A 15,717-nucleotide genomic window follows, 5' to 3' on the forward strand; every position below is an offset into this window, starting at 1 on the left:
TGTTTGCATCTATTCTGAAAATATTATCATCTTCGCACAGTAAAACATCATTGCATAGCCAGTGAAGGGGAAATAAAGGGTTGCAAGACATCTCATCAACTTCAATTACACACCAGCAGATGGAAACAAAGAAAAAAAGCCCCCTTCATCTGCTTTATCTCGTTTTGCGTAGTTGTTCCAGAGACATGTCCTTGCTGCTGTGTGATAGCAGCGCCTTCACTGAGTAACATCCTGTCACTGACCTCAACGTCTCGAGCAAAGTCATTGAGGCATCTGTGACGAGCACACCCCGTCATCATGTGGTCTTTGACCTAAATCCCTTAGCCACAGACATCTATCCAACATGGAAACAGCCAAGAGTGACCGAGCTGACCCTCTCTTCATGGTCATGGAGAAAAGATTAGCAGCACTGCTGGTCACGGCCGGCTCTGCTGCAACACTTCAAAAGCCAATGGCATGAAAGTTCAACTCTAAAGCAATGCCTGAGTGGCCATGGGGAGTTGTACAATACAAAAGAGCCATTTCAATATTTCTCAACAGTAAATACAAACTTATTGACGTTCCCTTTCAAGTGTTTCTGTTGTCACCTCCTTCTGCACTCACTGACAGGGCATAGCTAGCCTTAAGAACAGAGTCTAGCTTGCTTTCTTGGGCAATTATTCTATTGTTCAAAGGGGAATAAAAATTTCTTTTTGTGTAATAAGGGACAGTAGCAGTAGGGAAGATATGTTGCCTGGAGATTAAGTTGGAAAGCTTTATTTCCTCATTTCAGTAGGAATAGAAAGACAACTTACAGCTTAATTCTTACCTTCCTAGCTTGTCGCCATAATTCATCCCTTGAAGCTCTTTCAACCTGATGTTTCATATGTAATATTCCTCAGTTTTATTAAGAATTATCTTTCTTAAAAAAAAAGTTCATCTCCCTGAAGCAATAAATGTGAATGGAAAAGACTTCTGTGAATACTGAGCAGGTAAATGTCAGAACAAAAAAAAAAAAAAAAAAGTATCTCAGACACAGGCATACAAATCCCAAGGGCACAGACTGAGTGTGAACACAGGTTCCTCATTTGAAGGAATTATCAACTGAGTGCAAAGCAGGCTAAAATGTAGACTTTGACTTGCTCAAAAGAAGAAAAAAAGCCCACCTTTATGCATATTGCAGAAAAGAAGGAAAGAAAAAGATTCATGATTGTGAACAAATTCTTGTGGTGCACAGTATTTTTCAAGTAGGGTTTGGCTCAAATCCCATAAAATAAGAATGGACAGAAAAATACGTGAGCAGTTTCTTCTAAAGTTCTTATTACACAGGAACAGCAGGCATTTCTCAAAGAGAAATGTCTTGTCCAATCTGAAGCGTTTGCCAAATTGCTATAAGCAAACACATAATATCGCCTCAAAAAAAACCCCCAGTTTCATAGTTCAAAATTACAGTTCAGTCCCATATTTTCATCTCTGTCAAGATTAGGCTTTGGTAGGGAAAAAATATGGACTCTTTTTTCCAGTTACAGTGGGCTAATGAGAGGCTGTTTCAAGTTGTGCCACTGTGTAGAAACAGAAGCAAGCATGGACATTTTGAACATAGAAATCTGTAGGGTTTCTAAAGGGAATCAGTAAGTAGGTTGTCTTGACTGTGAGCTTGACACAGGTACAGATCTCTACCTCTTCAGGACTCTGCCTGACACAAGGAGAAGGAGGTGATAGCTATGCCCTGTAGATAAGTAGATCTACCCCGTTCTTGGGTGAGGAGGAGTCACCTGTAGCTATCTGGTCCATAAGATCGTCCTTCTAACTATAGAATCACAGAATCAGAGAATATGCTGAGTTGGAAGGGACCCTCAAGGATGATCAAGTCCAACTTCTGGCCTTGAGCAGGACACCCCAACAGTCACACCATGTGCTTGAGAGCATTGTCCAAATGCTTCATGAACTCTGTCAGGCTTGTTGCTGTGGCCACCTCTCTGGGGAGCCTCTTCCAGTGTCCAATGGGTGAAGAACCTTTTCCTGATACCCAACCTAAACCTCTCCTGGCACAACTTCAGGCCATTCCCTTTGGTCCTGTCACTGGTCAGCACAGAGAAGAGATCGGTGTCTGCCCCATCTCTTCTCTTCATGAGGAAGTTGTAGACAGCAAGGGGATCTCCCCTCAGTCTCCTCCTCTCCAGGCTGAACAGATCAAGTGAAAGTGACCTCATCTGTTCCCCATAGGGCTTCCCCTCAAGGCCCTTCAACATCTTTGTGGCCCTCATTTGGACTCTCCCTAGTAACATGATTGCCCTTCTCATGAGGTACATCCCCAGGGAATGAGATAACCTTCAAAAGGGTTACAAGATCCAAGCCCCTTGAGTGTTTCCCTAAGTCATCTGCAGCAACCCTGGCCATCATTTAACAGTGGAACAACGGGTTGTTACTTGGTACCAGCAGCTTCTGCTGCCTCAGAGATGTTCACATGGAGGGGAAGTTGCTCCACCCCTTCTACTCACCCTCAGAAGGGGTGGGAGGAAAGAGAGAAGTAGATGAGATGTGGAAATGGGAGGGACAGAGAAAATGGGAGGAAAGGAGAAAAGGAAATAGTCCATAGTTCCTCCAGAGTAACTTCATTGAGGACAGATCAAGTAACTTCCCCTCTGCAAGAAGGGGAGAATAATCAAACAACAGTATCTACTGCGTGGAATTTATTAAATTATTATTTCATAGGCTTCTTAAGCATCTCCCAGTCTTAACACATGTGAGGCCATTCCCTCACTGCCATGCTGGGGAATAAGTCCAACAAGCTGCCTTGCATGGAGGGACAGTTCTGCTGGCAATCTTGCTTCTCGGGTGAAACCAAATGGAGTTTCCCTTTCTGCCATGCAACGCTGTGATCGTTCTCCCATGCGGGGACTCAATGACCCAGATGCAGATGGCAGGATCAGGTTGTGTTGTTCAGCCAGAGCTAGTAAAAAAGAGTTCAGGCTAGGAGAAAGGCCACAGCACTGCATTTACAAGAGTTAAAATCTTGTAGGGAAGCATGAAATAGGAATTAGTTTGAAGGAATGCCTCTGTTGAAGCATGAAACTTGGCTGCCTGATACCCAACAGATAACACCCACCATGACATGTTTTATGATGGATCTGTTTGTTCTGAGCACTACAATGCAACTTTTCATCTTGGCAACTCTGTCAGCAGACAGAATTGAGAGACAAAATGCCTTCCCTTCCAGCCCACCCTGTCCTCTCTAGATCACACAAAGCACATTTTTTGAGGAGTGTTAGGATTTTATTTACTGCAGACAAAGGCATAATTCTCTCCAGCCCAAAAACCACCACATCAATGGCAGCTTTGATGAAACCTGAAATTGGGGCCTAAGAATTCAGGTGTGAATTATTAGAAAAACACCATATCAATCGCATATTATGATGATGATAACTTGGTACCTTTTCCTTCCTTCTGACATCTCTTTCTTTGTACAATACATTTTCTGCTCTCAGCTGTAGCTGGGCAAGGATTTCCCCTTGCTGATGGATGCTGTATGATCTCTTTGACCCTTACTTCATTTCCTCTTTTGAAACCACAAGTTTTTCCTTTCTTCATGCAAGGGCTCCATGGACTCCACTCACTAGTTTCACAGTGCACTGCAATAAACATAGAACAAACTTAGCCTGACCAATATAGTTTTGTATACAGAATACATATGGTACATTATTTTCATTCTGCATCAGCCAAAAGGTGGCAAAAACTAATGGAATTAATCAGTAGTGAGTTGTAGCAATGAATTGACAGAAATTGGACTGTTAAGAATATGCAGCACAAAATAATGTCAAATAATTATGACAGTTACTATTTTCTACTCACTGTTTTACAAGGCAAATTCCTGACACAAGGCAATAGCAATGCAACGTCTCAATGGAATCAGTTACTGGGGTTTGTTCTGACTTTGCTTTGATTTGATGGAGATGTAAATCCTTTTAGCTTTGGTGGAATAAACTTTGGTCATGCCTGTGTCAAAGGTGAGTAAAAGCCATTGGGTCAAGCTGCTGCAGCTTGTCTCAAAGGTGGAAATTTAGAAATTGATACTTATAAAGAACCAACTGATATCAAAAGATGTTATATTGGAAATCAAGTGTCTTTGGCCATCTAAAGAGCCATCATCTGAGCATATACAAGCTAGTAACAGGCAAAGCAGAGCAGAATTTGGGTCAATGTGAGTCTTCAAGCTTTTTAGAACGGTGCAGGTTACCCTTTCTAAACCAGAGTGATGTGAATGTGCATCCTGTACTGTTTGGAAGTCAGAAGGTGTGTCATTTCACACTTGTCCAAAGAGTGTAAACAAAAAATGGGAGTAAACTTGGAAGGCTAACAATATACTTTTAATAGCTAAACTTCTCTTATGCCATCTCACTATCTTTCTCTTTAAAAAAGAAAGTATATATATATATATATATATATATATATATATATATATGTTTTCTTTAAGTCCAATTGCATGCTTAAGATTATAAGTCACCACTGAAGAAGGAAAGACTTCCAGCTCCTCTATAAGGAGGAATTAGCAAGTCAACACTTTTCCAGATTCAGAATTTAATTCAAAATTTTCTGCAACCTAGAAATGTAACAGACTTCAGGCAATCTCTGAACCTTCCTCCAGTGGATTGTCATATGTGTAATTTTTTTCATGTTGCACTGGAGCTCTTCTGCTAAAATAATTGGCTTTCATGTGCACAAAAAGGTTCTGGTTTTATTCCATAGCTTTAAATGGCTTTTCCTCTCTGAGACTGATTCATTGTTAAAGCAGCTGAGTCTACAGCAGTTGGAAACAGCCATCAAGAAACAAAAATGATCCCTTGAATTTCTCAAAGATTAAAGTCTTTGCTTGAAAATAAAACCATAAAAGCCTACACTACCACCTGAACTAATATATATTTGAGAAGGAAAACGCCAAACTACTGCGCATTATTTTTATTCCTGCATTATTTCCCCTCCAAAACACTTGATGCCAGAGAGAGCTATGTGCATGATACTGTGGAGAAGATTTCCATCATGGCCAGACTGTGCCTAAGTGCTCCCTGGATGCTGGTGGCTGAAGAGGTTACAGCTTGCACTGCAGCTCACAGCCCTCAGACACCACAATTCACAGCCAATGTACTAAAATAAGCTGAACCCTGCCACAGCTTCAGTGTGACCGTGGAGGGGGATGCTAACTGCAGCTGTTCACAGACAAGCATATCACTTGCTCTTCTTTCATTTTTAGGGATGGGTGAAGGATGGAGCAGACAGTTAGGTGTGGTAACCTCCGAAATTGCCCTTGTGTGAATAATTGGAGCTTTTGAATCAGTGGCTCGACATACAAAAGCAGGTCTCTTCTCCACAGCCAGTGAGTCACAATGACATCAATCTCACTCCTTCAGTGTCAGTGGCACCCTATTTAGTGTTTCATTTTAATCCTCATTTTCTGAAGTCAGGTGATTATGCACATATACCATTTTGGAGAGTGGAGTTTTTTTGATGGGATGTTTCCTTAATGTGTTAGTTTCTAGCCTTCACCTTTGAAAAGGTAAGTTTCAAAATGTTGTTGCATACATACTTTGAAGGCTCAGGTGGTAAAAGGGAGCTAAAGTAAAACCATTAGTATTTTTTATCTTTTTTAAACTACATGTGGGATCTGACTCAGGGTTTTTGAAACTTTGATATTAGTGGTGCTGCATAACACTATAACCAAGCAAGAGATGTATGTCTTGCTACCTCAGAGCAGACCAAACAGCTTGTCCTTCCTCTGGCAGAATTGCCCTTAGCATCAAGGTTGTGTGCCTCTTGTGAAGTGGCAGACTTGGGAAATACCTGGAGTATTTTGTGATGGGGAATGCATCTTGTTATGAAGAACATTTTCATTTCCCTGGTGTTGTAACTGATTATGCCTTCCTTGGATCCCACATCCCCTCTGAGAAAACGAGGCAGGACATGGGGAGCAGACTCACCGATGCTGGTGCACTCCATCGTGTGATTGTTGGCTTCCAGCCCATCAGGGCACTTTTCAAGGCACTTTCCACTGTATAAGTAAAACCCACTTTTGCACTTTGTGCAGAAGTTTCTGGTGAAGCAGGTATCACAGTCAGCTTTACATTCTGAAATGCAAACAGTAAACAACAACGTTGTTGCTCTTTGCTATGAACTGCCATGGGCTCTCTCACATACACCAGACTCACACAATTATAGCAATGTCAGACAATCCTCAAAGGAAGCACATTATGTTAGGCCTTCTTCCTGGCCAGTACACATGGTAAGGCCAGCCACAAGTGACCCTGGCATGGGGGAGAATTTAGAAGGGCTGGCCTGATGCTGAACAGCCCCACACTGCTAATCTTCTTGGAGATCTATGCAAATGGCAGGCAGAGCAGAGCACATGAGAATAACACTGTGCTGCTTCTGCCCTACCCTGGCACCATATAGGTACTAATTAACCCCATGGTACACAGTGCTGGGTCAGCTCCACACTCCTATCTCCTGTCTCCAGGAGATAAAAAAATATTCATCTAGGAGAAAAAAAAAATATGCCAGAATTTAGAATCTGTTTAGGAGTGGTTTTGATCAACATATCTTTTTTTTTTTTCTTTAAATGGTTCCCTGATGTTCAATCAGATGTTCTGTAGTATTTAATGCATTCTCTATATGACTAGCCAAATTGGCATTGCTGATATATTTCCCAGTTCTCACAAATTTTTAAGAGAAATGCATAAAAGCTTATGTATGACACGGCTCATGTTTGATATGCAAGGCCACACACTGCTAAAAAGTGAGCAAATACTTTGCAGTGTCAAGTTACTCTGTAAGACTTTGCTCTGGGGTCCATTCATTAAATAACATTTATTACCAGGTAAAAACTGGGAGAGTTTCTTGGCCATCACTCTTATGTTTTTATAGAACCTGTGGGATTAAAAATAGTGAATTCAACAACAAAAAGAAGAGTGGAGAGGATATTGTGATCTTTTCCAGTTCATTTATGGTTCAAAAAGCCATAGTGGGGTCAAAATGTTGCCTGAGCAGTATAGATTGGCTTCTCTGTCCCTCAGCCCAGAGACAACACAAACCGGTAAATTCCCCCAAATCAGGCTGAAACCTGGCCAGCTGAAGCCGTGCCAGCTTCTACAGGCATTCAGAGGACTACAGTGAGTGTGAGACAAGCTATAAAGAGACCAGGGCAAACCACATCGCCAAAGAATGCCACCTGCCACCTTATTTCCTTGTCACAGGGGTCAGGCAAGTAAGGGCAGTGGGTTAAGCAGCTCCAGCCACCAAGATTCAGCATTCCTAAGTTCCCTCTCTCTCTTCAGAGCTGCCGGTATTCTCTTGCTTCTGGAGGGCAGTGCCTGGTGCCCACCAGTGCTTCCCCTTCACATGAGGATGTAGAGGAATAGGAGGCCATCACCTGGGTTCTGGGCAGGTCATTCATGCAGAGCCAGGATCCCTGAGCTTTAGGCCATTTTGTGGTCTTTAACTTCTTGCTTGGGTTAATATTTACTGCGCTACTACAAAAAACTGAGCAAATAAGGACATGGCCTGTCCATCTCCTTCTCTGTTGACTTGACTCCTAAGGAGACACAGCATTCAAGAGAGAACAAACAAATCCACGTGCTTCCCCTTTCCCCAGCACTTACTTGCACACTTATTAATGTCGGGATACCGTGTCCCATAGTATCCACTTGGACACGAGGAAAGGCATACTCCAATCTGTTTCATGCCAATCCTCTCCAGAACAAAGAAGAGCCTGGGCTTACATGACAGGCATCCATTGTAGTCAGAGCATGTAGCACACCCTCCTTGGCAACCCTGGCTCACATTAGGATGCACTGAGAAGAAAAGAATTAAAAAAAAAAAAAAAAAACTGTGAGAAAACAATACATTAAACAAGACCATGAAATAATGGTTCCTCTGCACTTGGAAAGGTGGACCATCCATCTCTCTGACAGCTCTTAAAGATTGCTTCATTTTTTCTTGTGTCTCTTATGACCTGACTTGTCATTTCAGACATTATTTCATCTGCATAAAAATGAGAAGCTCAGCTGACATTTTCACATATTGCAGAAATGATCATTGAAATAAACTGTATGGAACAGCAGCATTCTAGAGAACATTCATTTTTCTTTTCCTTATTTTCAGGGTTTTTTTCTGCCTTGTGTGCACTTTGGCTCAGCAGATAAATTCATGTTCACTTATTCTTACTTTTCCTAGTTGGATGATTAAAAATCGATCTAGTGTATAATTTCCTTCATTGACTAAATGCCATTTGATTTGAGTTCTACTGTGCAGGAATATGCTCTCATAAGATCTGATGATACTTTGCCTTAAAAAAAAGACAGGAGAGCCATCCTTCTCACCCTCCTTCTTTCCCTGGAATGTTCTCTCTGGCATGTTTTTAATCTCTAACAATTACAACCTGATGTTTAGACTTAACTGTGGCATTTACTCTGCTCCAGTCTCAGCATGTAGCATAGGTAGGATTATATTTGCCTTTCAATTGAATTGTTCTAATTCTTCAGACAAGGAAAGCAAAATTTATTACATTCACTGCCTTACTCCTTTAGGGGCTTGGGTATAGCAGGAAAGAGGATGCTGTTGCAGATTATCTTTTCAGTAGCAGACATCAATCTGCTGTGTGATACAATGAAGTGTATTGCTTCTCAGTGGTAGAGAATAAAGTTTTGCATCCTCCTGTACTTTAGAAGTTGTTACCTACTTTTAATTCCTTCTTGCTTGCTTTCTTAAAGAAACTGAAACTAAAAAAAATAATGGAGCTTCAAGTAACTCCAGACCCTGTGTTCCCTCTTTTTTTGGCCTTGTCTTGAATGAAAAAATGGTCATTTTCTTAAGTGCAAGCTTTAATCTCTCAGCCTAACACATCTGGTTATATTTCATATATAGAAGAAATATAGTCCTCATTTACATGTGTACCTTGTATTTCTAAATACTATTGGCTTCCTGTTCTGCCTTCTCCTCAGGCAGTGATAATTTTATAAATATGCACATGCATGGTGTGATTGCCTATTTTAGTGCTTTGATTTTATTTTGATCTGCAGACACTGCTAAATAGCTTGCACACACGATTAACTTGTCTTTTTCAACTCCTTTCTGTGGTGCCCATGGAGGCAGACCAGGAGTCCATATGAATTCATGGCTTACAAGTTCAGAGGCACCACTGCCTGCTGCTCTGGGCAGGGCTGCCTGGCAGGGAAGTTCAGGAACACCTCTGTGCTTTGTTCACTTACACTCTCTGCAGAAATGACATGCCCCATGAATGGGAAAAGCACTTTGCTGTGCTCTGAGGTTTCAATGACAAGTCCTGCGATCTGAAGAACCTCAAAGGGAATTCAAGTTCACTCTTCCTCTTTCATAAATAAAATGAGGAATGAGGGCTATTTTTCTCAGCAGGGCTGGACATACATGAGATGTACAAACTTTGGCCTTGCTGTGCACAAACAATTTTCGTAAGAGTACAAGAACTCATTTCTCTGTGCACACTGAGACACTCATTTTGTAGCATAACCTAGAGGAAATTGTGTTTACAATGAGGACATGACACCACTATGAGAATAAATGACATTCAGCAGTGAGAAGTTGCAACCCCAATTCAGTTATCATACTTGCTTTCACTAGACTCTCAAAATACAGGGTACTTAATAAATGTAACACTTTTTTTTTTTCTGAAAACATTCCAAAGGCACAGAGCTTATTGATTTTGAAATTAAGAGCCTAGGAATTTTTTTCTTTTTAAAGTTAAGTTAATGGAAATTAAGTAAATCCTTGTCTCTCTCTCCTCTGTCTTGTGGCCCGTGTATGAAACTACTTTAAAAGGCAGATGCAGTAATGTGATCTAAGAAGCTGACATTATTTAAAAACTATCTGTGATTTTCCTTCATTTAGTCTGACAGTTGGATGAAAAAGCAGCTGAAGTACAAAATATTTGTCATCAAAGCTGCTGTGTAAAATATGGATGATCATTTTTGACGGGAAACATATTATGTGTGAGCACCTGTGACACATCATTATTAATAGATTCTCTTGACAGAGAAAACATTATGTGCAACTGCTCTGAGGTCAAGATGTGTGTGTGAGCTGAGACAGGCAATACTTTACTATTGAAATATGATAATTCTCTATAGCTAAGATCCATTACATGGCCAATCTCCATCTCCCCTTTAACTCCAGAAGTACTAAGTATAAAATAAAATGTACTCCTAGCCATTTTCACAATTTCTGCCTCTTTCCATGCATTCCAGAAACATCTCATACAAATAACACAGCAAAAAAGGAAAGCATAGTTCCAAATGGAGAATGTTATTTCTAGTGTTATGGAGCAAAGAATAGGACAAAATATGCAAATCAAGCTCCACTGATTTCATGTCATGTTATAACTAAATGTGTGAAGCCAAGTAAGCTCCTGTTCTTGGAAATTCTTAAAGAAAAATATTACTGAAAAGTCGAAATTAACATTTTACATGAAGCATGTGTTTTTTCTCTTAAAAACTATTGAAGAGATGCACTTTTTTGATTGTCTCTTACTTCATCTGACATTTTTTTTAATCTTGTATCTGTGTAATAAAATAGTTTTTCATTTGTCTTGCAATAAGGGTAGGCCCTTATTCTGACCCAGGCAAGAATCAAAGCAGGGAGGGACAAGCTACATGCTCCAGAAGCTGGCATTCTTTGAAAGCACTGGGCTTTGTCATTAAACACGGAAGAAAAGAAATTGTGGAGCAAAAATATTTGTGCCTAGAGAATGAGATAATGTGCTTGAAATTAGGCATCTCCAAGCTCCAGCTGAAGATCTTGCTCTTGTTACCTCTCAGCCTCCTCCCTATGTGGTTCAGATCCAGATGCTTGCCATATCCTTACAAGGTATGGGCCAATCCTTCCCCTGCTGCAAAGGCTGGGTGGGATTGGAGGCATTCCAGAATCCATTCAATCTTCTGGGTACAGAACTGGCCCTTACTCTTCCTCTCTCATTGCAGCAAATTGTTAGTACCTGAAGATCTCAAGTGCTTCACCAACTGCAACCATAACCCCAAGGAAGCAACCAGAAGTTTTATCTCTTTTGTGTCCCTGTATCAGACACTGAGCTCAGAGTTTAAGTGATGTGCCCCAGGAAGCTGGAAACATAAACCCCATCTAGTGAAATCCAGTCACGGTACACCAGGTGTAAGCATTGCTTCGAATTTCTATACTAAGGTAAAGAGTAGAAATGGGTAAGTAATGTATATCCACCTTAACAAACACTTTGAAGTGAAAAAGCAGGTGATAAAGCATGAGGAGAGCACAGATCACTCCTGTTAGCCACAAGTTATAGATGTGGTAAGAGGGATGAAGAGAGATTCAGTGCCTTGGCAGAGCATCGGGCACTGTGGCCTTGTGGGTTAGACACTGGTTGCAGGACCAGGAGGTATGGAGTGTAGCATTGCAAATATGTCCAAGACATGCTCTTGCTAAATACACTTGCTTGAAACTACTTGGTATTTGGTGCAGCCTGCTCCATTACAAAGACACAAAAAAAAAAAAAAAAAAAAAAAAAAAAAAAAAAAAAAAAAAAAAAAAATAAAATATTCTCAACAACTTTCAGAACTGACTCAATGGGGATGAAATATTCCATGTATGATCCTACTAATCATTGAGTGTTCCACCCTCTTGTATCCAAACACTTTCTAAGCACAGTGAAATCATAGACTCTCAGGGATGGAAAATGCAGCATAGCAGTGGGCAAAGCAAATGGTGGGAGCACAGAGACCCACAGACAAGTTCTTTCTCAGCTCTTACACAAACATCAGCCAGAAGTGATACAAACTACTCATTTGTGGACTCATGACTGGCTATAGGTCCAAAATCTATTCCTTCTTTTTTCTTTTGGTAAAACTTAAATACTGGAGATTAGAGAAGACCCTAAATGAATGTTGAACCATTCCCATCTCCTGTCTGGCTTTAAGCTCTTTTTTTCCCAGAGGGCTCTTTTTTTGCAAGCCATTTGCTTTAAGTCTCATTTGCAAATGAAATCTCAGAATATTTTCCAAAGACCTACTCTAGAAACAATGAGTCATGCTCTTTGTTAAAAGTAGAAAGTTAAGGATAAGGAGCTGAGTTTGAATCTGAACTTTTGTGGACAAGAAGTTAGATTTTGACCGTGTGTAGCAAATGAATTCTAAACCTTTGCAATGACATTTTTCAATCAGTTTTACTCCATGTATAGATTAAAATTTATGGGATGAAAAAAAATGGAAATAAGAAAATGCAGGAGAAATCCAGCTGGGCATACGTTCTGACAGCCAGGGGAAAGCACGGGGTAGAAGAATATTCTTTGCCCATTTGCCACAGCTGAGGTGCACGGTCTCATCACCGCTCTCCAACAACAAGATATCCCTTTAGAGGTTTGCTCTTAAAATGGATGTGCTAGGCAAATGGAATCCATCCCTGCTGCTGCTCCTGGTTTCTCAGGCTTGCGTGTTCTCACAGGAAATATTTTCACAGCAGAGCTGCTCTGGAATTCAGCCTTCCCAGCTGGGCTGCCCCTTGCTGGGAGAGTCAGACCCCACCTCAGCTTTTACCAACATGCAGCACCCACAGGGACATTAGCCCTTGTGTTGGTGGGATTTGGTTTGGGAAATCCCATGGGTTCTTGTGTAATTCGATTGCTCTGGGTGCTCACTCACATTCCTTTCTCTTTCCCTTGCCTAGTGAGAAGCAGCTGCCTGTGGTGGTGGCCTGAAAACAATACTTCATGTAAAGCAGAGCTACTCTCAATCATGCAGACCGTCCTTTAGGCAAGCGCAAACAGCATTTGGCAGTCAGCTCTTCTAATGAGAAAGTCATTAAGGAATTCAGTTTGCAAACCACAGCGTATTTCCTCAGACTCTTTCTTGGACAGTGTCTCTTTGTGTGGAAGTGCGCTAGAGGTGGGACACACAACGGTGGGGCAAAAAAGCTGAACTGTTGTGTAGGCAACAGGCAGTGCTGAGCAAGGATGAAGCCCAGGAGTGGTAGGACAGCTCTGGGAGAGCCAGTATGCATGGGCTTGATAAATTTGTATTATCAGTGCTAAATAGATTGCCAGCCTGGGCCAAGGTGAAACCTGAGTTGAGTCTTGCAGGCTAAGCTCTGCTTGATCACTAGGCTTTAAATCACCTGCAGGGAGGCAAGGGACTGGATGTGCTGTGATAGGGGAGCAGCTGGGGAAGATAAACCTGTACATGGCAATTACTATGCTGGATTGGCAATAAGTTTACTGGGATGCAACTGAATCGGTGGTGATAGCTGAGGAATGTGGACTTGCTGTTCAGCCTCCTCTGGATCTACAGGAATCTGAGACACCCGCAAAAGAGGCAAAGAGGAAAAATCAGTCTAAAAGTCAACTGTTAAAGGCTTAATGTCTTTTGCTTCTCTTTGTCATTTGATCTTCACAAATATTTTAGGACTTCTTTCTGAGAGGGTGGTAACTCCTCCAGAGATTTGCCTGACTTCTATTCTACTTCAGACTATTGCTGCCTTCTGATATAAAACGTGTAGCAAAGAGGATTCCCGAGTGTCTTCCTATGTTTTGAAGGGAAAAGATCTTATACGAAACAAAAAAATTTTCCCCAAACATCTGCATGGCTTGACAGTATTTTTCTCTTCAAGAGGCACTTCACATCTGAGGGAAAGAAATCAATCTATTTTACTCACCAAATGTGAAGAGTTCTAAAAAGCAACAGAAACGTGAGTATGGGACTGTTCCACAGTCTCAGGGAGTATTCATAAGTGTTTTGTAGTGGTGTCTATGAGCAAGAAGGCCCTTGGCCCAAATGGCCAAAACCTCACTGGGGATTGCCTCATCATTATTAAACACATGTCTAGCAGAGTGATCTTGAAAATTAAGTATACTGGCTGCCAGAACACATTTCCCCTGAATTCAGTTAGAAAGAGCATCAACAGGCTGAAAAATCTCACCAGGGGTGCAGAGTTTTATGCAGTCTCCTAGCATCTTCAGCACAACAGAAATCAGCCACAACAACCACAAATGGCTCCTTGTCATTCCAGAGAGTTTTGTAAATAAACTGAAAAATTTTTAAATTCTTTTCATGGAGAGAGAAGGGAAATTGGCTTTTTTTTTCCCCACATACTATGGAGCACCACCAACATTCAAGGATCCAGGAAGTTTAGCCAGTATAGGAACCAAACAGGATCTCTGAGAAAATTACCTTAAACAACCTGATAGTGATGGTGATGGTGAAGGTAATACTTTCTCACATCAAGTTCTAAATCCTGTAAGCAACTACAGATATTATTTTTAGAATCAGCTGTAGTTGTTTCCAAATACCCAGCCTTCAAGACTATACATTATGAATTTTTTCTAAAATGTAAACTCAATTACATAATCTCTGTCTTATTGTCTAGATAAAAAAAAGCTGTTATAGAAGGGCAAGTATGTGATCTATTAAAAGGAGTAACCTAGTAATTGTAGTAACCTAATAATTCTATAACCAGCTGTGTTTTGACAGTTGTCAGATTCAGCTACTTGTAAATAAAGCATCTGTGCTCAGATAAAAAAGGAGGTGTGACTTTTGGAAAGAGATTATATTTGATGCACATATAGACAGTATTTTAATACTCTAGCCCTGCAAGTTGCTGTCTACTGAGTAAAGAAGCAAAAATGTAAAGGCTCATTCTTTGAAATGTGTGGTCTTTCTGCTTGATGGTAACTTTCCATCTCCCATTTTTGTGCTTCTAACAAAGGTTGTGAATTCTTACGCTATCCTGGTGGCAGCAGAGGCTGTACCCCCCCACACCCCATTTGCTTCTACTGTTTTGTTCTCTTAACATACTGGAGACTTTGATTGTTGCATATTACATAGATGCTCGTGTATTTGCAATCTGTATAAGGAACACTCAGCTCATACTGTCAACATTACACAACTACAGTAGCATTTGCAAGTTTCTCATTTCCCACAGGGTCTTTTGAGACCAGAGTTTTTCTCTCAAAGTTTTGTTTCAGAAACCACAGAAAGAACAGCAGGATGTAACAGATTTTACTTTCCATGCTGGGGACTAGGGAGAAGGGTTTAGACAGCAAAAGCCTGTAATCCCATGTCGAAACTATGATTTTCTACTACCATGTTTACAGCATTAAAAATTAATAAGCCAGACAGCAAGCCAGCCCACTGCCTTGGCGGTGCTCAGATGTGCCTTTGGTCAATTACTTAATATCCTCTTGATTTAATGTATTTTCCTAAGTGGAACTGATCAAAAGTTTGTACTGAATGAAATTATTTCTTTCTGTGTAATGATTAAATTCATACCATACTGAAGCTAACTGGAAGCCCCAAATATGTTGCTTGCAGTGGAACTGTTCTGGACTGACGCCTGCAAACATTGAAATGGAACATGTCTCTTTAAATTCAAGACTCACATCAAGATTTGAAGTCATAGTATAGGTATTAAGGAGTATCACAGTGCTAGAAAATCTCTAAAAATTGTGTTCTACAACTTGTAACAAGGAAAAACTCTGATCTCACATTTTCATGAAGGAAAAAGGCTAACTTCTCCAGGCTGACTGGACCATACATCTGCCAGTGACACAAAATACTGTTCAGAATTCCAAGCTGAAATTAATGATTAAAATAGTGCTGTGTAGTGACACTCAGCAAATGATGATCCAACTGTTTTCACCTTTCCCTTATGTCACTGGGACTCATGCTAGTCTAAAAGAGAAAGAAGTCAAACATTTCT

The 15,717-nt window shown here is 40.7% G+C and overlaps 1 protein-coding gene across 1 annotated transcript in view; it reads right to left on the reverse strand.

Moving 5' to 3' along the window:
- RSPO3 (R-spondin 3) overlaps positions 1-15,717 on the reverse strand; it is a 58,533-nt gene that overhangs the window by 19,249 nt on the left and 23,567 nt on the right. The window contains exons 2-4 of the mRNA XM_053938419.1: positions 7,629-7,820; positions 5,952-6,098; positions 3,414-3,611 (exon numbers count right to left, since the gene is read on the reverse strand). Of these exons, the coding sequence (XP_053794394.1) occupies positions 3,414-3,611; positions 5,952-6,098; positions 7,629-7,820 (537 nt within the window). The remainder of the gene's footprint in view (positions 1-3,413; positions 3,612-5,951; positions 6,099-7,628; positions 7,821-15,717) is intronic.

This window comes from Vidua chalybeata, chromosome 3 (genome assembly GCF_026979565.1).
Source record: "Vidua chalybeata isolate OUT-0048 chromosome 3, bVidCha1 merged haplotype, whole genome shotgun sequence".
Taxonomy (NCBI): Eukaryota; Metazoa; Chordata; class Aves; order Passeriformes; family Viduidae; genus Vidua; species Vidua chalybeata.